Source organism: Micropterus dolomieu, linkage group LG08 (genome assembly GCF_021292245.1).
Source record: "Micropterus dolomieu isolate WLL.071019.BEF.003 ecotype Adirondacks linkage group LG08, ASM2129224v1, whole genome shotgun sequence".
Taxonomy (NCBI): Eukaryota; Metazoa; Chordata; class Actinopteri; order Centrarchiformes; family Centrarchidae; genus Micropterus; species Micropterus dolomieu.
The window spans coordinates 9,034,061-9,047,697 of record NC_060157.1 but is presented as its reverse complement, the minus strand read 5'-3'; the positions used below and the strand labels follow the sequence as shown (position 1 = coordinate 9,047,697).

Genomic DNA, 13,637 nt, shown 5'->3' with positions numbered 1-13,637 from the left:
ACAATTGAGCAAAAAACAAATATATTGGAACATCCTTGAAATGTGTTATAAAAACAGCCAAAAGAATGAGAGAACTCACATTACACTCTGAAGGGCATGCACAGTTTTGAATAAACTCCAAAGATGATGAGTTAAGTTTAGACTTAGATTTTAGTAGACTAAAAAACTAGCATTCGCCTTCATGCTCCAAAGCATGAACAGAACCTTGAAATGTGATTTTTTTTTTTTTTTTACCACATCCTATAGATGAAAACATTTAATAAAACACAAAATCCATAAATGGTTACTGTAAAATAATGTAAATAAAAAATAAATGCTCCTCTGTACCAGGCTTTTCAAGCAGCAGCTGTGGAATCTTTTGTGTAAACTGAGAAATGGGTTTAACACGCAATCCAGTCTCTCAATAGACCAGAAAAAAACAATTCTACTGTTTAAAACTCACATATGCTTGTGGTATGGTAACAGGAAGAATAAAAGTTCATTTTACAAGTAAAACTATTACTGCTGATGATAGATAGCAGTGCTGACCATCGTATGAACATGTATTCACTCAAAAAACCATTAGACTATATTTTGAATCTGAAAGAGAGATAATTTCCATTGTCTTTATTTGTGCAGACTGTGGCTGATGGAAAAGATGTTTCCATAGTGAGCAGCATCAACTGTGTGAACATCCTCTTAGTCCAGGTGTAACAGGTTGTATCCTACTGTGCCTCTCTGTCTCACCAGAACTGATGTTCACACATTATTATTTTTAGTTTTCTTCCCACTTCCCTCCAAGATACACCACAAAAAAGGCGTCTTACTCATTTGTAAAAACTTATCCTCGCCCACTCTATGTTCTGAAGATGCAGAGTTGTGCAGAGGCCTTGTTGCATTGTCCTATCAGAGCACTACAGGTTCACACAGGATAAGTTTTGTGTTGCTCTTTTGGATAGGATTTCCTGTTTTTTTCAGCACCTATCCTGCCTGTCTCAAACAAAGCTCTGTCCTGACCTTCCCAGACCAGACAGCAACCATTCATTGTGCTTTCACTCCCACACATCCACAATTATACGTCACAATAGCCTTGCCAACCTTGAGAGGAAAACAATCAAGTCTAAGGGCGCTGCATTTCTGCATAAATCATACGTTTGAAACATACTCCTATGCGCAGTGCTTCCCAGTGACTTTTTTCAAGCTGTTTCCAGTTTTTAATTATTTAAGTATGTCTTCCTCTAACATTGAGATGGTGTAAGCAGTGTGGATATGTCAGTGCTATGATACATTAGTCCGTCAATACAACACTAATGTATCATGTTTATAGTTTGTCTAGATCTAAAAAATAGACATTTCTTGATGCGTGGTAGCTTGAATGTGTAGTTTTGATCTACTTCACCGGTGGTTCCAAGAAATAATTGAGGGGTCACCAGACACTTCTGCTAAAGAAAATTAATTTAGTTTTTTTAATTTATTAATTTATCAGTCAAGATATTTTACTCAAAACCACAAACGTCTCATGGTAGCAGTGGGTGAAAAGTCAGGGGATTATGAAAATCATTAGGATTCATCATCTAGGGACCATGGATGCCTGTATAAAACCTCATGTAAATACATCCAACAGTGTTTGAGATATTTCAGACTGGACTAAAATGGTGGACCGAAAGGCAAACTGACGCTGCAATCCATAGATCCAAGCAGCTAGCATGGCTAAAAACATCGTTATCAATGTGATTATCATTATTGATGGTCAAACAGGCAGAGGAATTGACTATTTTTTCTCAACTAGAACACACTCAAAATGTCAAATATTATTGAACTACAGAGCCTTTAAGATATTTAGACAACAAGCTCATTCTAAATGTTAAAACAACTAAAACGTAGGGGGAATCTTGTGTAGATATTGAAGACCCACACAATGACTAACAGAGTCCCACACTGCTGGTTTGACCACCCTACATTAAACTCTTCTGTTATTACCATTTTAATTTTTTAATTCTATAGTTTCAGATATATTTTGTGAAAAAAGAAATAAAGACTGCTGACAGTTACAGTAGTTTATTCTGTATGTGTGTTAAATAAATTATATGAATCTTCAACCAGCGTGAACAGAAAACACACACACACACACACACACACACACACACACACACAGACAGAAAAGTACAAACACTTAGTTAAAAACACAATTGTTTGTCTTTTGGGATTGATATGCCCACCGACTGATTCTGAGTTCAATGTCATGCACATGGTCTCAAATGCAAGCAGGCAATTGCAGAACTGACAGCAAATAAGGCGGTTTTACTACACTTGATTACACTGCTTGAATAACAGTTACATAAATAGTGAACTAGATCTATGCCAGAGGGACTGTCTGTATGATACTAAGTGTTGGATCTGGTTCCTCTGGAAGATTACATTATTTCCTCTTCACATAAATTCAGTCATATCCGTACAATTCAGAGGTAAGCCATGACACATGCATGGGAGTAGTGCTAGCTCTTTCATTCTTTGTTGAAAAGCAATTTCTCAGCTGCAGCTGGAGGAGTACTGACACAAACGTGAGCAAAACACACACAATCCACCCCCCAACCACTTGAATTTCTAAGATATCCCAACCACCTACACAGCATGGTGTTCTATCTGATTGCACTTGAGTATCATTAAATTAAACGTTCAACGCAGCCTGTTACATTCCAGTGAACATCTACAGATACATTGAACAGTTAAGGAGCGGCAGGGCAGGCCTTTTGTTTGCAATGGACGGAAGCATTTTATTGGTGGACCAGTCACTTTTGCTCCCGCCTCCAGATGATGACCATGCCAGTGGAATCGGCGGATGCCAGTAAACTCTCATCACAGTTGAAGCTGACATCGAGCACTGGTCCCCCGTGACCCTGTAACTTGTTCACTATCGCCTTGGCGTTGCGCTCGACGTCAAAGAAGTAGACACAGGCATCCTCACTGCCAGTCACTGCGTGGGAGGGCAAATCGGGAGATCAAGAAATTAAATGGTGAAGACAAATTTCTACTAAATCAATAAATAATGGATGGCTTATTAGAACAATTCGGTTTGGACTGAAAATAGGTAAACTAATCTACTAAGCTATCTCAAGAGACACTGTTAAAACCACATATCCACAATACAGTCTTTACATTTCTAGCAGGGAAACTATTTTAAAGATGGCACCAGAGATACAGATTTAAGGCCAGTTTTGCCACAAAGACCTCTCAGGTGTCGTTCTGTTTATGTCCTTTATTGAAATAATGTAAGAAACCGTGTTGCAAAATATCTGTTAACTAATTAACACATCCTTAACCGAAGATTCTCAAGGGTATTGTTGAGTGAGATGCTTCTGTTAATTGGAGACACAAACCTGATAATTTAAACACCGACAAGCCTTGAATGAAACGCAAAACAGTTGATTGTTGAGGAAATAATAAAAGGTGAGGAAAATCAAGTAAGGTGAAGCTCTGAGGTTGAGAGTGTTAAATCCAACTACTCTCATGTACACAACAACGCTTTACAAAAACAATTTAATAAAATATATACAAGCTAACAAGGTAGGTTACCTTATTGCTGAAAGGATGTTGCCTTTTCTTTTTATCCAAAAGTAGCAGTATACATGCATATCTTTTTTCCTCACCTTGGATAGCCTGCAGCATTTAACGAACTGTGGTGTAATTTTCTATTCAAATATCACAGCAGGAAGGCTGAGAGACGTCTTACCCACACAGGCCCCCTGTCTGAAAGACATGAGGGGGCAGAAGATGCTATGAACGAGCTGGGAACCCTGCTGGATAGGGAAGCTTCTCTTCAGCTGTAGTGTACCATCATTGTCCACCACCCTGCCAAATGCAAAGGTGGCACAAACGATCACATTCAATGTGACAATTTAAATACATCTTCACATACATACTTCACCAATGAAGGTGGCTTTAAATTATATCTTAGCACAGTGGAGACAAAACTCCCTATTAATAAAGGGTGACATGCCGTTAGAAACTGACCTGTACAGCAGCAGCTTATTGACACAGGCGTTGATCAGCAGGGAGGGGTCTCTGGCCTCTCGGCTAATCCAGGACCGAGCAGATATGCTGCAGATGGAACTGCCTTCGCTCACCACCAGGCGCTTGGCTTTGGTCAGCTTCCCTAAAGAGGGGGGCAGAAACACATCAACTGCTTTCCCTCTCAACAGTGACACCATTCAGAGCATGATACAATTATTAGAATCAGGCATGCAAACTGGTCAGGGGTAAAAAAGGTGAGAAGGAAGCTCTCATTCTGTGTTGCTTTCACATATGTTTCTCGTGTAGATCAACTTTTCTCATGTAAAATCATCCTTGCTGAATTAGCACACATGCATGTATGATTTAGTCTCCCTCCTCTTTTGTTATGTTCACAGGAAGAGAATGGAAAATTTGGCCAAATAGAAACTGTGACAAGAAGTTAAAGTTACTGACTGGTGCTGCACATTTTGGGGTCATTTCATAATCAGTAGCTTGTTTATTCTTACTTAAAAATTCAAATAAAACTTTCTCAAATCACTTTCATTGGTTATTTGCCATTTCATGTAGCAAGCTATTTTTCAAAGCATTTTTATTAAACACTTGATGGGGACATGTCTCCAGCGTCCTCTGTGTAAATAACAGATGCCGACACATTTTATCCTATTGATGTTAGCCTACATTATATCCTGGTTGCTGCCACTGCTCTGAACAATTAGCTTCGCTAACATTACTGTTTAATAACAGTGGGCAAAGTTATCAAATTGGTAACATTACTAAGCTAGCTTACTTCTGTCTTACATCAGGCTTGCTTTCCTACGGACAGCTCGTTCGGCAGTCTTTTACCGTCCTCACGTGTTCAGCTATCAGACTCTGCAGTGTAGCCATAGACTGTATAGCGGACTAGAAAAAGGACCGGCCCTATGCTGCCTCTGATTGGCTGTAGGGTTGAGGCATTAGGAGTGACGATTGGTTAGTTGCAAAGCTCATGCTAGAGAGGAGAGTACTCAAAAATAAATACATAAATAAAGAGAGCAGAGGAGTCGGTAAATAAAACAGGTAGGCCTAAATGCTGTCTTAGCAACAACCAAATTACCCCAATTTATTTTCTCATCAGATCTGCACAAATCACGTAGGTGACCCATTTTGGTTTCAAAACTGTGAATTTCGCTGAAAGGTGAGGAGTTTGCATTCCTGTAGAATTTGTGATTCAGTCCCTACACACTCTGCCCTCTGCCATGGAAATATTGTGAGTGTACCTGTGGCCATGTCAAAGAGGAAGGAGAAGATGCTCCCTCTGTCATCACCAGCCCAAAGGATCCTCCCCGGAGCATCAAAGGAGAGAGACAGCACGCGGCCTGTCAGCTTGCTGGAGCCCCCCTTCACCTTCTTCCCAGTGGAGATGTTCACCACCTGCAGGTGGTGCTTGCTGTTTCCCACCTGCAACACAGAACTGGGAGTGAGGACCTTCATTATTTTCACAGGGAAGCACTGAGAAACTGACTGTGAAAAGCACTAGATGTAGAGTTTCTGCTGGTGCACAAGCACAGGTTGAAATTGTAAAAGATACAATATTTCTTTGAAGTCTAATACTAGACACGACCGAACAGAAAGCATATTATCTTGTGTTTCGGCAGATGAGACCAATACAGGGCTGCTCTGGTAGACAGACCAGTTAAACCAGTAGAAACCATAAAGAAACACATTTCTTCCTCTACTCTAATGTTATTACTTATTTTTGGTACAACTGGTTAAAAAGAAATATCCATCTCCCTCATCGTTTTATTTAATGAGGTGTAAACGGAAACTGCTGCGCACAACTTTGCTTTCATTTTACATTCTGCTGATCAATTAAACTATTTGTCATTGACAAAGCAGAGTAAAAATAAAATTATCCAAGACATTTACCACTTTTATTTTGGTAACTAAACATGACATTCAGTTCTACAATTTTAATCAATGTCTGCATGAATATGCATGCAGCAATTGGGAATGAGCTGAAAAGCTACTAGTGGGAGGTTTGGCCTCTGCATGCTTTACTGTTTTGTGAACATACATCTCTCACACAAATGAGAGTGTTTTGAGCAAAATAAGACGCTTGATAATTAATTCAATTTACAGCATTTTATGTATGTTGAAGTGGAAATTAAGGCTCATTTAACCCTTTCCCAACATTCTGAATGCAATATGTCAGTCAGCCAAATTGGACTGTGCCATCAAGTATTAAGTATCAAGAAAACAGTAAAGGTGAAGGAAAAGGAAATGTCATAATAGTGTGTTGCATAATTAGGACTGAGCATGGAACATGCCCTATTGAATCCTATTGAAACTGAAGGAATTCTTTCTTTCTCCCAAAGTAATTTCATTTTTGGCAGTCTTAACATGCTTGAAAGCTCATGAAACTTCGCAACAAATTTTAAGATTGGTGAAAATTTACGTGTCATTTTGTTTTCGCATATATGCGTGGGAAATGGCTCGCTAGTCCCCCCTGGGCCACGTTTCACAGAATTGTACGAAATTTTTGTGGCAGATGTATCATGTCCAGACCTACAAAAAAGCCTCCAGGAGCAATGCCCTAAGCCCAAAAGGAAGTCGGCCATTTTGTTTTTAACCGCCATTTTTTGACAATTCACAGGTTACATTCTTTAAAGAGGTGGTATTATGCTTTTTGGCTTTTTCCCTCTCCTTACCGCTCCTTTATTGAGTTATCTATCTTTTTTGTGCATGTAACAGGTTTGCAAAGTGAAAGAGCCCAAAGTCCAGCCCAAAGGGAGTTCCCATCTCCCACAGAAAGCTCTGCTCTGAACCGCTTGAAAACAGCTCGTTTGTAGTCCAGCCCTTCACTTCCTGTACTTGTAACGTCACAATGAAAACGCTTGCCAAGCGGCTAGGGGGTCAGGCACGCCCTCAAACCAAGCTAGCGGAGGCCCGTTGGCTCGACTCGCCTTTGTTTGGTTTTCCATTGTAGAAATGTTGTACCTGCTTCCAGGTACTTTTTTTCGTATCACCTCACCTCCGTCGAGGTTCCAAGCGAGCTGAGGGATACTAAAATGTAACGTGAAAACACGACAGACTGCTGATTGGTCAGAGAGAATCGTCATTATTCACTGCATCATCATTGCTTGCCCCAGACAGAGGCCAGCAACAGAAAGTTTTATATTTTACAGTTTTCGTATGGAATTTCATCACTAAATCCACTTCTGAGAAGTTTTGAGGTGAGAAATCAGCTGTGTAGATTTCGAATATTGACAGTTTTACGAGAAATGATGGCGAAACAAAATGTGCTTGAATATTTTCGGAGTTCCGCAAGTGGCTGCGGGGGAAGCCTGTGCCAACCCGCGGGAGGAGCCAGCCGCCCGCTCACAGAGCCCTCTGCTACCACCGTCACACAGACCGCTGCAGCAACAACGGCAGAGGAAAACACAGCTGTAAGGTTTTCATACCGCTTATCTGTCTTTACATTCTGAGGAATGTTAAAACGTTTTAACTTAAAAAAGAAAAAGCTGTGTGGATCGCTGGTGTGTGTGTTGCATTGAACATTACCTCGTGGCAGTAGCACAAGCTACGTACTATCTCTGGGTACTATCTGCAATGGAAAACGGAGCAGGGCCGAGTAGAGTCGAGTCTATCGATTTGCGCTATGGTAGCATTTTTCGGCAAGGCAGCATAGATCGTCAGAACACCGGCAACAGTTCAACATTTAGTCCTAAAAGACGATGCAACTCCGACTCTGTCTGGGCCTGGAAATTCACAATCACAACCTGTAAGTGAATTATATTTAAAATAAACACAGCAATGTAACTTCACAGACTGTTCAAGTGCGGAGTTGTTGTAAACGTTGGCTAACACAGCTAAAGTTATAGCTATAATAATAATAGTAATAATAATAATAATAATAATGTTACACCCGATATGAAAGCTACTGAGCAAACGTTCAAATTGTTTGGCCAATTTTTATGTAAAATTTAGTTGAAATATGGTGATTTTTGTAGTGGTTTCTGGTAAGATGTGGAACAATGATGTTGTGTGGTTCTGAGTAACTTATACCATCTGCTAGGTTACGGTCGCAGTCTGAAGTGGCTTTGATTTGGATCACACTACCTCGTTTCTTACGACCCGCGCTTCTCTGCTTCTGATTGGCTAGTAGTCCTTACCAGGGAACTGCGCATGTACAACTCCCAACAAAGATTTTGTTCAAGATGCAGTACTATAGCTCAAGAGCAGAGCGTACAACACACAGGGTGAAAAGAGGAGCTGCAGCAATGTGCAGTATGAGAAAAATATGGTGTTTTTTGAAAATTAAACCATGTAAACCTGTTCTGGTACAACCCCTAATTAAGATTTTGAACCTGAAAATGAGCATAATACCACCTCTTTAACAAACCCCTCTGTAGAATTAATCTGATCAACTTCAAATTTTTGCTGTGCAATCTAAAGACATGAAAAGTTGTGCTATCTGTGAGATTTTGTCCGTGTCATGGCATCGAAAATCGATGATTCGCCATAAAACAGGTGTTGTTATAACTTCAGTGTACATGCTCACATCTGTAGCAAAATTTACATGTATGATAACAGTCCCGCCCTGAACACATCCATATGCCAACATTCACTCCAATGCCGCTTGCAGCTTTATTATGTTTGATGCTGAATGAGTGAATTTCAGTTGAATGGCTTACCACAGTAATGCATGCAGATATGCAATTTGGTTCCTGAGCAGCTCAATATTACAGAAAATATTTCGACTTCACTTTTTATAAGACATTCTAAATTAGTACTGATTTATGGTGACTTCAATATTAAAGTCTCACAGCAACATTTAGTCCAGACAGACAACCACTGTCATTTGTATTTAAGTTGATAACTCAAATTAGCAAAATTTTGTTCCTGCAAACACAATACTATTTAATTGTTAAATTAATTCTTTATAATCAATTCAGAGTATTAGAAGTATAATACTGTAACACAAAAATGGTGCACCCTCACTTTCTGACACAAAAGGTAATTAGTTTATTAAAACTTTCCTTTCTAGTCTTAAATTAAGTTCTCAGATGTTTTTCAATGCTGTTAGCTGTAATTCAGTACAAATCCCATGCTCAGGTTTTGTGTTAGTAGGAATTATTACGAGAGAATATAAAAATGTTTTGTAACACGTTCTAACATGTCTTAAATGTAACTCACCACAGTAAGGTTGTTATTCATGGGTTGGAAGGTGCAGCAGAGCAACTCGCTGGATTCTGGATCTCTGACCTCTCGGATGCACCGACCATCCTCCGTGTTCCAGATACGCAGAGTCCCATCTAATGATGTCGACACAATGATGTCATTGCTCAGAGACCAAGCAAAATCTGTGACAGGACCTCCGTGACCTTTCAGGGTCACCTTAACACTGGGAGGAGACGGAGACAGTGTCATGATGGACAGGGTGCCATCCAGTGAGCAGCAAGCAAGGAGGTGCTTGTCATCATTGGCAAACTGCAACCGCGGAACTAAAAGAAGAAGAAGAGGACGAAGAAATAAATGTTGAAACTTAATGTATACAAATGTATGATGATGAATAAAAAACATTTCCTTACCAGCAGAGTCTACATGTTGGTCAAATATGTGGTGCATGCCAGCAAAAGCATAATTTTCACTCAAAGTTGTGTCCCCTGCCATGGCACGACTGGCCTCTGCCACTGAGGTGGGCACCAAACTGCCCGGAGGCCTGTGTAAAAAACACCATGTAGGCATATAATCAATAAAACACACCCCACAACCCTTGCCTACAGCTGACAACTGACCATTAAAGAGATCTGACCATTACTCAGTGCAACCAAACCAGAATTGAAGCCAGTAAATCCAACAAAAAGTAATGGCTCAAAGGGAGAAATAAATCAAAGTGAATTAAATTGCTCAAGCAGAGAGACAAGATGATGGAGGCAAATTGAGGATCTCTGTGTGGCGTTCTTCTGATTACCTCTCATCATAGACTGCTCTGTTCATCTGGGCCTGTAGCTGGTAGGAGCCTCTGCTGACGGACCGGCGGTGACCACGTGCCCCTTGGGCGCGGGGGTCCTCCTCAAAGTCCTGCCCAAGAGGAGAGGAGAGGAAAGGAAAGGGAGGGGAGGGGGAGACAGAACCTCGTAGGAGTGAGTGTAAATAAGAAGAAGCTTGTGAACATAAATAATCATATAATAACAATCAATATTTATTGAAAACTTATTGAAATTACCATGCATTTTTAAGTGAATGACACTGCCCATATACATGGGCAATTCCAGCCATTTCAACCAAGCTGCTCAGCTAATATGCATCGGCAGCCAAAGTGTTGTTTGGCTATGCTGCTGATTGATGAAAACTAAGGTCTAGCTATCCAGATGCCTCTCATATGTTGAATCCTATATTTTCATTCCAACTCTCCATATATTTATAGCTCCTTTTCCAAATTCGTAAACACCCCCACCCCCTCCCGTTCTTTCACTTCTACCTTCCCTGCCCTTTCTGTTTCTTTGGGTCTGACCTCCATGCGGTCCAGTGTGGTGCGGGAGCTGCGCACACTGCTCGCCCTGAAGCTGCTCTGCTCAGACAGGGGCCCGTAGCGCAGGGCCAGCAGCTGACTGCGCAGCTTCAGGTACTGCCTGCGCAGCCCTGGCTCAAAGCCACACTTGGCGTTCTCTCTGAGCAGCTGGCTGCGTCGGCGGATGTACTGAGTTCGGAACTGTGGGAACGTAGGCGTGCGGTAAGCATTGTACCTGGGGACACAGCACACACAATACTTAATAAGTGGTCCATAAGCAATTACACGTCTGAATAGCTTCTTCATCAGTTAAGACAATTAAAGTATGCTGCATGATTGAGTCTCACCTTGCGTCCACTGCCAAAACCTGCTGCCAAACTGCTGCCATTCCACAAGCACTCTGGATAGAGAGGAATCCACTGCCAGGGCAGATTCCTGTCAAAATAAAAAACACCACTTCATATGTTTTTGCTACTTTCATTAATAAACATTACAAGTATGCATTGTATGAGAATGTAGCTTAGCTAACATAGATGTTACATTCATTGAACTGAAATACCACCCCCACCTCCCATCCACAACGTTGAATCAAGTGATGATACAGAATCTAATGGCACCACAGGAAGAATACCTTGCTATTGAGCTATGTTTTGCTATGCGAGTTTGACACCAGGAAATAATTGTTGAAGTGACCTGAAATAGTCAAATGGGGCTAAAGAATGAACGGGTGGGACAGTATTTGCCTGCGTATAGCAAGCAGCACCAAGAAAAGGCAAGCCTTCCTGACAGATAACGTCGCAAAGCTAACTAACGTTAGCTAGCAATTAGCAAGTTAGCCACAACATCATATGCGATGTCCTCGCATAAACATCTATTTTCCATCCTTTCTTCAATATACATAGATAGTCGGCCAATTAGCAATTTTACACGGAGTATTAGCCACTGTATTATAATAATACAACAAAGAAACACAGATAAATACGTATGAAAACGGCTCACCTTCCTTAGCTTTTCTCCATCGCTGCTTTTTCTGTCACGTGTCACATGACACGGTGTAACCAGCCCACTTTCTGATGTGGAACTACATGAATCCGGATGATATTTCTTAGTATTTACATGGTTTATTGTTTGATCAAATAACAATTTGACTGGATACATAAATGCAACAGGCCACGGCCTAAAACAGACACTACTTTATTTACAACATCGTAGTTTAATAGGACAGAAATTACATTTCACAAATTTTACAACATTCCATTTACCGTCCTCCAACCCCACCTACACACATGCACAAAGTCATTTGCATAGTAGGAGTGGTGCCTTTAGGGACCACAGCGGTTCTCAAGGGGCAAAATAATCAATAGGTTAATATTAGCAATATTTTACTAGCCTAGAAGTCCACACAATGAAGAATGCAAAGGTTGGCAAATCTGAGCCCCACTTAATGATCCCTGCTATTATCCTCCACTCAGTGCTGACAATTCTGATTGCTAATTTAGTGTAGTCATATGTAACAACAACATCTTCTCATAATTATCCTTTTTTTTTTCTCTTAAAAAGGTCTTGAAAATCTAGTCTCTCTATTAGCTTCTTACCCAGTCTTGATGAAGCAGATTAGCTGAATGTTTGACTGTTACACTTTTAAAAAGTAATACCTTCTAACAACAAAATCTTCTCATTTTGTTTTTTCAGGACATAATCCTAATCCTCTATCCACGTTCTAATATAGCTGATCAACATGACAGAAAGTTTTCCCTGATTTAGTAGACAATTTACAAAAGCAAACACTATCACATCGCTGGTAACATGATGAAAACGCTTTCTTGTCATGGACAATAGGTGAACACACAGTTCCAGTGGCTTCACAATGGCAGTATTACAAGGTCAGCTCTGAGGTTTCGCCTGGCTCAGCAAAGACCTGCAGAGCTGTGGGGCATGCTGCTCAGCTGACAGGGCTCTTTGCTTGTTCATGGTGCTCTTTCTCGAAGGGGCCCCAGTGACAGAGCCATTCACAAGCACGGGCCATAAATGACCGAGTTCAACACCACATTAAGCACTGCATTCTCAAAATCAGTAGGCTACTGACTCTGGAGCACAGCCAAAATGCCAGGAACAAAAGGTAAGCAATGTGAAACAAAAATGTATGTCTACAAAATAGTTTTGTTTCATTTATCTGGATAACAGAAGAGCTACATGTTCAATGACATAAAGATTAGATGACTAATTTTGATAGAGAGTAACTGAGTGTGTCCACTATTTTCAGGTAATAAGTCGGACAAGAAGTCAGCTACCAAGGTAATAAAACCGTTACTACACTACTTCAAAATCCAGATTTTCTTCTCAATATGTACATTTTTGTTAATTCACTTTATTTATGTTGGCTTTAATTTCACAGCAACCTCAGAGTCCTAAAGAGCAGCCGAAGAAAGGTGATCAGAAAGGAGACGATAACAAGAAGCAAGGAGGTAAACATTTATATAAAACCTACATTTTGCCAGCATGTTATTTTAACCCAGTGAATCAAATCTGTGCAGACTACATGATTTCCAAGTTGAGAAAGAAACATTTTTGTTGTCAAGATTGTTAAAAGCCTTCAGTGGTTTGAGATATATTCGCTATGTCTGGCACACAGTGTGGAAATGAGGTGCTGTGATTGCTGTGTCCCCAGTGAAGGTATCTGTCTGTGTTTCATCCCCTCGCAGGACAGCCGAAGGGAGAGAAGCAATAACTTCCAGGCATTTGTGAAGATGGCTTTGGAGACACTGCTGGGGTCCTGCCGTCGTAAAAATGGCAGCCCCCGGAGCAAGCAGGGCTGAGTGCGCCACACTTTTCCCGTGAGCCTGCAGACTGGGCTGTTGTGCGGTCTTTCAATACAGCATCTGCTCACCTCTCACAGAGGTAGAAAGTGAACCTGATCTCCATCCATCACCATCTGTTGTTCAACCTCTGTTCCTCCCCCTTCTGTCCCCTTCCCCACGCTATCTTCTGGCTTATTGGATGCTCAGAAACAGACTCCAGGTTAAACCGGACAATTGCTCTGACTCACCCTCATACCATGATTGACTATCAGTCCATACATCCTTCTTGTAAATAATAATTCAAATAAACAAGCATTTCTTACATCAGTCCATGTGTATCTTACTTCTATACCTTA

At 40.7% G+C, this 13,637-nt stretch overlaps 1 protein-coding gene and 1 long non-coding RNA gene across 3 annotated transcripts; one reads left to right on the top strand and one right to left on the bottom strand.

The window, feature by feature from the left end:
• Window positions 1–2,021: 2,021 nt before the first annotated feature.
• On the bottom strand, window positions 2,022–11,566 carry wdr13 (WD repeat domain 13). 2 transcript variants are annotated; one of them, XM_046057259.1, is made up of 10 exons: window positions 11,483–11,566; window positions 10,831–10,918; window positions 10,487–10,718; window positions 9,944–10,053; window positions 9,561–9,691; window positions 9,166–9,473; window positions 5,247–5,427; window positions 3,991–4,132; window positions 3,710–3,828; window positions 2,022–2,953 (listed from the first exon to the last, which is right to left on the bottom strand). In XM_046057259.1, the coding sequence occupies exons 2-10, from the start codon at window positions 10,869–10,871 to the stop codon at window positions 2,769–2,771; spliced, it is 1,449 nt and encodes a 482-aa protein (XP_045913215.1). In that variant the 5' UTR covers window positions 10,872–10,918; window positions 11,483–11,566; the 3' UTR covers window positions 2,022–2,768. The 2 variants fall into 2 exon arrangements, with proteins under 2 accessions (XP_045913215.1, XP_045913214.1); XM_046057258.1 differs by lacking the exon at window positions 11,483–11,566 and adding an exon at window positions 11,052–11,070.
• Window positions 11,567–12,194: 628 nt separating this feature from the next.
• On the top strand, window positions 12,195–13,531 carry LOC123975824. Its single transcript, XR_006826167.1, has 4 exons — window positions 12,195–12,602; window positions 12,747–12,778; window positions 12,879–12,948; window positions 13,186–13,531. It is a non-coding gene; the product is annotated as an uncharacterized LOC123975824 (long non-coding RNA).
• Window positions 13,532–13,637: the final 106 nt, after the last annotated feature.

Bases quoted from the DNA above. Each gene is read 5' to 3' on its own strand.
- wdr13 (XM_046057258.1), bottom strand. The intron at 10,719-10,830 runs GTGAGACTCAAT...CTGTGTCCCCAG, and splicing joins GTTTTGGCAGTGGACGCAAG to GTACAATGCTTACCGCACGC. The intron at 10,054-10,486 runs GTCAGACCCAAA...CCTCTTGGGCAG, and splicing joins CCACACTGGACCGCATGGAG to GACTTTGAGGAGGACCCCCG.